The 9,768-nt window shown below is 39.1% G+C and overlaps 1 protein-coding gene across 1 annotated transcript in view; it reads left to right on the forward strand.

Moving 5' to 3' along the window:
- Nucleotides 1-6,818, forward strand: part of polrmt (polymerase (RNA) mitochondrial (DNA directed)) — a 36,908-nt gene extending 30,090 nt beyond the window's left edge. Inside the window, exons 17-21 of the mRNA XM_068319470.1 lie at nucleotides 530-628; nucleotides 1,001-1,073; nucleotides 2,731-2,822; nucleotides 4,527-4,600; nucleotides 6,030-6,818. Of these exons, the coding sequence (XP_068175571.1) occupies nucleotides 530-628; nucleotides 1,001-1,073; nucleotides 2,731-2,822; nucleotides 4,527-4,600; nucleotides 6,030-6,079 (388 nt within the window). The 3' untranslated portion in view covers nucleotides 6,080-6,818. The remainder of the gene's footprint in view (nucleotides 1-529; nucleotides 629-1,000; nucleotides 1,074-2,730; nucleotides 2,823-4,526; nucleotides 4,601-6,029) is intronic.
- The last annotated feature ends 2,950 nt before the right edge of the window (nucleotides 6,819-9,768 follow it).

Genomic DNA, 9,768 nt, shown 5'->3' on the forward strand with positions numbered 1-9,768 from the left:
TTCTTTTGACTTGAAGAATGCTATATTTTCTTTTCTTGTGTTTTACTCTTAAAAGGATTCTTCACAGAAATAGAGTTTAATGGGTTATGGGGGCGAGACGGGTGCTAGCACTGGTCAACAGCAAATATTTTGTGGAATCAGATTGATGATTTTTAGTCTTAATAATCTTTACATGTTTGTGCAGATCTTGCACTTAATCTAATGGTGTCCTTGAGCAGTAGTCACCATAGCTGTGCTTAAAAGATTTTGCAGTTTTCATACCTTACCTTTATGTTTTAACTAATGTTTAATGCCGCTCATGCTGTCTCCCAAGCAGTACACACTTTTAAAAAAAAGGGAATCACAGTTTACAATAGGTTTGCTAACTGTCTGTTCTTGACTTGTCAGCATGATTCATAATGAGGCCACTTCAGAATAATGAGACAACTTGGCTGAAAAATCCTGATTTATATGCAAAAGCATCAAAGTAGGGGAACCATCAGAGAAGTGCTTTTTATACATCTGTGTTTGCCTTTCTGTCCCTTCTCAGGAATCCAGACACCGTTAAACAGAAGAATGCCTTCCCACCAAATTTCATCCACTCCCTGGACTCCACACACATGATGCTGACAGCCCTCCACTGCTATAGGTATCACTTACCTTCCTGGAATTAGAGCATGCGTATTGTGAAACCATGAAATAAAACACAAATCTGTTGTGTCTCCTTTTGAATTTACAGGCCCTTTGTAACTTGTGTCTGACTTTAACATTCCATGTGTGTTTGTAATGCCGTTATCAGCTCAGATAAGCATAGCAATGCATTAATATTAACTCATTTAACAAAACTAGCCTCTTGAATAATTCACATGGTGCTCACACAGGCTTTGACTGAAGGCTGTGGTTTTAGTAGTCTCTGTTTTTTGTAATACACTTTTATGTCGACTCGTTCCTACCTGTTCTGCTTGTGATTTCAATATCCACACATCACCCCATTCATTTCTTCCTTTTCTTGTTCTGTCAGCACTGGCCTAACGTTTGTCTCAGTTCACGACTGTTTCTGGACCCACGCCGTGAATGTGGACACCATGAACATGGTATGAAATTAATTCTCCTATCCTGCTAGTTAATTGAATGTCAAGGTTGCACATTTGATTTATTCCCCCTGGTTCTCTCAAACACTTAAAACTGGGATTGTTTAACAGCAGACAAATGTGATTTAAAATCTATCATTTTAAATAAATACATGTGTAGCATCGGCGCTGATTCTGTTGTGCATCATCTTGGTGAATCCACTTTCACAAATTTTCAGTGTTTCATGTATTACTTTTTTGATGTGTGAGTGTATGCCTCATTTCACAGGTAACTGAACATAGCGATAAAAGATGGATATTAAATTTCTTAATCAACAGGCATATGCAGAAGGCCCTTATGTTAATTATTTTCCATTTTTATCCATGCATTTTCTGAATTACTAAACTGCTTATAAAGAAGGGTTTTTACGTGACAACAGCATTGTGAGACCATCAAATATAAACCAAAATTACTTTTTGGTTTATATTTATGGCAATGTCAATATAAGCCGTTCATTGTTGCTGTACAAAACAAGAAATCAATCTGTGAGAGATGTTAATTGTCCCAGTAAGAAAACCTCTGTTAGGTCTACCAATGTGGTCGGAGCCCTGGATTTTAGCAGGATTTTGGCTAGTTTTATAAAGAAACTGGTGAGAAAGAAACATGTCATAAGACAAGGCAGCTTCCAATGTGAATTCTTATCAGAAGTGTGCAAGAGGACAGACATTACTTTGAGAGAATTAATAGTTATTGAAAAAAACGAGTCTCCTCAGTTTCCTGTGAAACATAGATATAATCTTATATTTATCATTTGTTCATCGGTCTGCTGATAAAACCTCATTGGAAATGTGAGAAAACATGAATGGACCTGAGAAGAGGAATGAAGGCGTGAGCTGATTGGAGGTTAAATAAGCCAATCCACATCAGCTATTTGTTTCTGTATCCGGGCAAACATGCTGACTCACTGAGGTAGATAGAGAGACAAATATGCAAAAGCACAACTTGAGTTAATTCAAAAACTGTAGGTGGTATTGTAAAAATGAGAAGACTCGGTATCCTGAGAAGTTGCTGAGCAAACAAGTATGTCAATCATAAAAAAGGTTGGACACAATGGAGAACGAGACTTCAGGATGTTTGTGGCCAAATTATAAGAAGCGTTTGAGATGGTTGTATTCTTCTTGCTCTGACCTTAAATGTAGATCTGTTTGCTTCCAAATTAACATCGCTACAACAGCACAAGATGTCCTGTGTTTTCTTCTTTGAATTCTGGATGAACAGTAAATATTAAGCCAGTGAGCACAATTTAAATGGATTATTTTTTGACAGTTTCACACATTTTCTCTGTTTGATGATATCTAGCAACACGTCACACCCATAATAAATTGTGAAACATAAAAGACAATTGCATAAAAACTGCCGTAGATATCAACATGCCAATTCAGCCAAATTAAGTCCAGCGTGTAGTGACCCAGACAAACATTTAATTGCATTTCTGAGCCAAAGCAGAGCTGTTTATGGGATTGCTTGACTTAGTGATGGACTGACGCTTGGTCTTTTGCTTCCTTCCATTCCATTCCACTACATTTTTCACCTGGTCGGGTCTGTAGAGATTATGAGTTTAGTACTTAGACCAGATTAAGTGAAAGTTCTCTTCTCTCTGCCTCTTCCTCCTCCTGTCAGGTCTGTCGGGAACAGTTTGTCTCCCTGCACAGCCAGCCAATCCTTGAAGAGCTTTCCAACTTCCTGCTTCACAAATACTGTTTTAACAGCAGGTGAGTGTACACACCTGCATACAGGAGCACATTACACATTCACACAAATCAAGATTATATGTCTCAGAAAGAACACTATAGTCAGTTGTAGGTTTATGAAAAAATAAAGAAAGAATCCATAGCTGAAAATTATTTCACTACATCGCCTAGTCTGGTACAAATGCAGTAATTAATGTGTAAAAACATTTAATTTTCAACATTATATGATGTAATGTCATCATAGTAACACATTTATTTACTCTGCTTTTAATTGCTTAACTGTTCTTGTACAGCCACCAGTGCCACCGTCAGCCTCTGTCGCTCTGCTTTAATGTTTATGAATCTGAATGCCATTGACAAAAGTCATCATACCCTGATCATCCAACTCCCACATGTCCTACATTATACAACAATCCAAATAGAAGCTTCACACAAAATTATAAAAGTTGTGTTAGCATGCCAAGCATTTGTTTTTTTCTCCACTTATCTGCGATTTTAGTTATGAAAGGATTGTCCTCCCCTTTTGTTCTGTGAGTGTCTCACACTGGCCTCAGGCTGGGTTATGCTCATCATCCGACTGTTTTCTCTCTTTGGGATAATTGGAAACCTTCTCTCCAGCCTTTACTACACAGCAACCCTCATCCTCCCTGGCTGTCAGACACAGTACTGTTCCATAAGCTGCTCTAGCACACCATTTATGCTTGTAGGCACAGGACAGAATGACAGATGGGAAAGACTTGTGATTCTTTCAAATTTTACAGTGTGTAACTAAAACAGATTTAACTCTCCCTGGATTTTTAAGACATAATCTTTTAAATATGTTGAACACCATGCAAATGTAATTAGACTTTATAATAGTTTTTAGAATGTAAGTACTGTGTTAGTGCTCTTATTACGTATTAGCAATGCCCGACTGGAGCGGTATATGCTTCCACATACTGTACAGCTGTGGATAAGCATTCTTAAAAGTTAATATTACTGAAGCTGAATGTCGTAGCAGCAGACGTTTGCATTCCTGTAGAATTTCTTTAAAAAATGCACTGACCCCAACTCCTAAACGTCAAAGGCAGCATGAAAGACTAAAACTCAGCTTCCCACTACATTTTAGACGAGAGGAAATAGGAATTTGAGTCATAATATTTGATTTTGTATGAAGATGTTTGTGCTTCCATCTCTAAGAAGTTACTAAGGTAAATGTGGATTCCTCAGAAGTCTGTACTCAGGTGATACTCTGGTGAAAGCCCCTAAGCCAAAGATCTGCATTTATATCTGTCTATCAAATGTTATGTAATGAGTAATATGTGTGCATAGTGTGATGTGGTATATGATTGTTATGCAGACTACATGATGTTGCATATATGTGGGATGTGTGCCAAGTTTTAAAGATAGTTTATTCAGTTTCAGTTAGGTGTTTTTGTTTTTGTTTTTGTTTTTCATAAAGAATTGACACTGATTTATTCAGTCTGAAAAAAATAAACAGTCCCTTATTATTACATGTGCTAATTCAAATCCAGTGGTTGATTGGATTGATGAACAACTCATATGTATAATCCAGGTTTGTCTTACCTAATATGTTTAAAACTTGGGGGAACATCACACTACAGAACTGGTGACGATATTTCAATCAGGGCAACAATTTTCCCAAGACGATTTGATTTCATGTTCCTACAGTCACTTGATACACTTTCAGAGTTAATAATGTTTTAAATTCTGCTTTTTGGGCAGGTCTGAGTTCAGCAAAAAGAAGTCCCAGGAGTTTAGGAGGCTGTCACAGATGCTGGCCACTGTTCCCAAGACAGGTCAGTGTGCAAGGTCAGCTGTTTGGACCCCAAACTCCTGGCCTCATCAATACCAACACACAAGGAGCTGCTGTTTCTCTTAATTGGATGAAAAGCGACTGTGAGCTTGTTCAGCTCTGTTTGATATAGTAGGAATGAAAGGAATTTCAGTAAATCTTAGTTTATGTAATGAGTGGCAGATTCTGTAACAGCTCCAGATTCCCCTGTTTCATTGACGCCACTGTCAGCGTCTGTCTATGGTTCAGAGTGGAGCTGCAGAGGTAGCTTTTCTCTGTCAGTCAGGTGGAGGAAGGCTTTGCTGTTATGTAACCCCTCACTTCATTTCCATCTGAACGTTTGCTGTCTGCCTGGCTCTGACAGCGGGGTTGTATAAACTGATTACTTTTAATTATGTCCCTGCTCTACATAATCTGCATATGTGGCTGGAGTCAGTCAGGTGTGTGTCAGAGACAGACTGAGTCCCTAAATACGTTCGGTTAGAGATTCAGTGGCTCTGGGGTAAAATCCACTGTAATCTCAACTATGAAGGATGGTGAATTTATTATTGTGGGGGTTGTTTCATTGTTCAACCCAGCAGCAGATCAAAAGAATCAGGTTGAACCTGTAACCTCAGAGGGAGGTCGGAACGGCTTTCTGTGTAGCTTTAAGCAAGTACTGTGAGAAACGTCAGTAACTGTCTGCTTGGATCCTACATGTTGAAGTTTTTGGTGCGAGTTTTAACATTTAAAGACTGCAAGAATAAGAGTTTCCTTCTGGGTTAATGTTTGGCAGCTGCCTAAACATTCATGTTTTATTTCTTTTATTTTTTTAATCTTAATGCATTCATATAGATATCATTTCCTAGCTACATTAAGATTTGCACTCTTTTTAAGGCTGGCTGCTCAATAATTCAGGCTGAAGCTCCTGCTGGTGTATGCAGCTGTCAGAGGCACAGAGTGCAGGACTGAGGCTCATCCAGGGCTAAAATTAGTTTCCAAGTCAATTAAAGTTCATATAACATTTACAGGTGCACGGTACAACTGAAAAGTTGTTTCTAATTTAAAAATGACTTGAGCAGAGTTCTGAAATCTTCAAAAAATTACCTATTTTTTTAGCTCCTAGATTTGTTTCTTTAACTTTTCATGCGTCTTTTTAAGGATTAATCAATATTGTTCACTTATAGAGAAATGGGAAAGCTAAAATCGCATTCCTGTCATTTCATTATTTTTAATAAAAATAAAAGTTCTTGTCACTTCTGTTTGTACAGACTGTAGATGTTTGTTTATGCTGTGTGGATTCTGTCAAAGCTAAGCTGTTAGCATATTAGCCTGCAATTGCAGGTGGTGCTGGAAATCATTATTGAAGTTCCAGTAAATGTAATTGAATTTTCTGTAACTGTCTGTTCCACAGACTTAAACCTGCTCTGACACTTTGCTTCTCTCATTTCCAGGTGATTTTGATCTCCAGCAGGTGAAAGAATCAACTTATTTCTTCAGCTGAGAGGCACCGGTGGGCAAGCCGGAGGAGGGAGAGGGGCGCACTGCTGTGGGGAGGCTGCAGATCTGGAACTGCTTCTCCCCTGTCAGATATCAAGACATTGATCCAGCATTGTCTCCTGGTCTGAAGGGCTGCAGGCCAGCGGCGAACCCGCCTGATTAACTGACTGATACAAGGGTGGGAGGTGCTAAATTCATCCAGGCGAAAGATGAGAGAATCAGCACCAGATGGGAATGTTAAGACTTAAATCATTGAAAAGTACTTCATATAATGGATATATACAGGTACATGTGTGTGTGAGTGTATGCGTGTGAGTATATGTGCCTACGTGTAAGCAGACATAAGCCATTGTGGCTGAATAATGTGAGCTGCTGCTTCATCACTCAGCCACACTTCTGCTACTCAACAAGACTGATGAAAACTCGTCACCTGCAGACCTCCGCTGAGCATCAAGCGTCTCTGCAACTATCTCACCTAATCATCGATCCCATCATTGCTAGATCACAGGACGCTCTCTGACACAATATTCTAACGCTTCAAAGTATTCTGAAGAAGTTTGATGTGGAGACGTTTGGAAGGAAGAGAACGATATAGGAACTTCACTGAAATGGGGGATGCAGAACTCTAGGAGAAGGAGAAATTTGGAGGCATGCCCCAAGCATCAGCCTCATGTGCCTGTATAGTGTTGATCAGAACTCGTTGAAGTAACTAACCGCTTGGCAAATGGGATAAAATAAAATTATTTCTTATAACGTCTCCTTATTCATTCCATCGTTCAATAAAATTATTTCTTATAACGTCTCCTTATTCGTTCAAAGAAAGCTGGGGCTCTTTATGTGCTTCAGTATGAGGAATGAGACAAGCTTTTGAGATGAGATGCCACCTACACTGATGATGGATCCATCACGTGAGTCTTTTGGTAAAAAAAAATTATTATTTTATCCTCACTTTCCTCTCATTGAAGACTGTTAGTTAATTTTAGTTTACAGAAAGTTGCGTTGAAGGCTGAAATTTAGTTTGCTTTTGTGTTATGGGTTGTGGTCCACAAGATGTTCACTTCATACTTTTAAAAAGAAAATGACATTTTCCAAATGGGTTCACAGCATCCTGAAAGATCCACAGTCCTGAAACACAAGCTCTCTTTCATTGGTATCCCAGTGTTTATCTCCTCTGGCCCTCTCCGCTAAAGACTTCTCAGGATCTCACAAACTTACCATATCTAACATTTCACAACTTAGCTCAGGTGTTTGTGAAACACCTCGCAACGCGCTGGCAACACATCTGGGGTGTATCCCGTGTCTGGCCTATAGCTAGCTGGGATAGGCCTCTCATCCAGCAATAGTCAGGAGTAGATGGATGAATTCTGTTATTCTGAACATTTCGGTGAACATGTTGCTTGGTTTGTGCCAACAATGCTGTCTAGAAGTTTAAATCCAATCCAAACCAATCCAAACTTTATTTGTTGAGCACTTTACCATAACCGCAGTCGACCAAAGTGCTGTACAGGCGAATGAATAAAAAGAACAAACATTATAGATAAGACAAAATGGCTCAAATATTATAAGTAAAGTTAATCAACTAGAAACATAAAACATAAAATATGGATAAAAACAAAAGCAAATAATCAGAGCAATAAAGTAAGATAAAAAAGATAAGAAAATAAAATCAGGTGTCTATCTAGATGTTAAAAGCCATGGAGAAGAGGTAGGTCTTCACGTGAGATTTAAAAACAGACAGAGAAGAGGCCTGTCTGATTTGCTGAGGCAGATCATTCCACAATTTGGGTGCCACAACAGCAAAGGCACGGTCCCCTCTGAGCTTCTGTTTGGTTTTAGGCACATCCAGGAGCAGCTGATCAGCTGACCTGAGAGAGCGAGCAGGTACATAGCGGTGTAGAAGCTCAGAGAGGTAAGGTGGGGCAAGGGCATTCAGGGATTTAAAAGTAAATAAAAGAATTTTAAAATGGATTCTAAAATGTATGGGCAGCCAGTGGAGTGAGGCTAAAATGGGGGTAATGTGCTCATGTTTACGGGTGCTTGTCAACAGACGTGCATTAAAATTATTTTGCTGGAATGACTTTTGTAATTTAGAAAAAAATACAGCTGCCTGAGGAAAGTAAACAGGATGCTGAAGATGTTAAATTGTTTGATTGCCTATTATTTAATGGCCAGTGAATGAAATACTGATGATAATGCTTCAAAAATGGAAAGAGTTTGCTTATTGTCCTTTTCATTTTTAGTCCTTGCAATGGCAACACTTATTTTAACATGCAGCTATTACCACATATGGAAATTTGAAAAGAAATAGGTGTGTATTTCTTTGCTTTCAGCTGCATCTCATCCTATTCAAGTTTCTTCAGGTTTCATCTGCTGATGACGTGTGTGGTAAATGCCTATTTTACATTGGAATTTATGCTCCTATAAATAAATGCTTTGGTATCACCATGAGACTGATACCACAGCATGTAACATGTATCCCATCTAACGCAGGCAGCAGCGCGGGGCTTTTAGCAACATCTTTACTCCAGTCGTGGGTTCATCAGAAGGTGGACTGTACGGACGTGTTGCTCATTATCTGCCAGGCATGTCAAAGCTGGAAGCCACTCTCTGATAGTTGGCTCACTCACTCTCATTGACAGCACTTTGATTTCCCTGCCAGGCTCCCAGGCGCTCCCAGCCTATCTTCTGCCCTGTGGCGTCATGACCGGCCAGCACTCAGCAGCGCAAGCAGGGGAGCAGAGTGTGCAAGCAGTCCTAGGGTGGGAGCAAGTGAGGTCTGAGCACTCCCTTAGCAGGAGAGAGGGAGACAGCTGGTACAGCGTTGGCGTACACATGTGTGTGTCAGGTACAGTATGTCAGTGTGAGATTCCCTTATTTGACCCCTCTGATGATGGACTGATGGGTTGATGAGTAATCGGCCAACACACACACACACACACACACATACAGCTGGTGCCTGATGCAGTGAGCCTTTTTCCTCTTTGAGACCACCATTGTCCAAAATGTTTGGGAAAAATATGGTCAAAACAGTACTTTCAAAGCACAGCATCAGGAGTCAACAGGACGTTTTATTTAAATTGCTGGCAGGTTTTAATGAAAATCAAATTGCCACATAGGCAGACTTTAAAAAAAACAAAAACACGTATATAAAACTAAAATGGTTATTGACACAACACACAAACTAGTTTTTACTTGAGTTTGAAGGATTATTTTCTAATACTGATAAATAGAAGTCATTAATCCAGGTAGAATGCAAACACAATCAACAACAAAGGCGGTTGAAAAATAGAACCACGCCTAACAGAAAGGAGGTTTTCACATTCACATGCCTTTATTGCAGTAAGAAGTTCAGTTTATATTAAGAATATGCAAAATTATTAACTAGAGACCTGTTTGTACTTTTTCCAACATGTAAAACACATTTAAACCAAAGTTATTGAGCTAAACATGAAGCAATAGAATCATACTGTATTCAAATACAATTTATTCATTTTAATTTTACATGTATTGCAGTGGGATTATAACTAACCATGATGCTTGCATTGTGAGGAGCTCACGTCTTTTTACACCCACACAAAAAAAGAACATCGCACATGATATGGAGACTACGATATATGCTAGGCACTAGGTATTCACAGTACATATTAAGGGATGTGACGACCGAAAAGTAGCTGAATAATAGAAGATCAAGTC

Source organism: Antennarius striatus, chromosome 7, assembly GCF_040054535.1.
Source record: "Antennarius striatus isolate MH-2024 chromosome 7, ASM4005453v1, whole genome shotgun sequence".
Taxonomy (NCBI): domain Eukaryota; kingdom Metazoa; phylum Chordata; class Actinopteri; order Lophiiformes; family Antennariidae; genus Antennarius; species Antennarius striatus.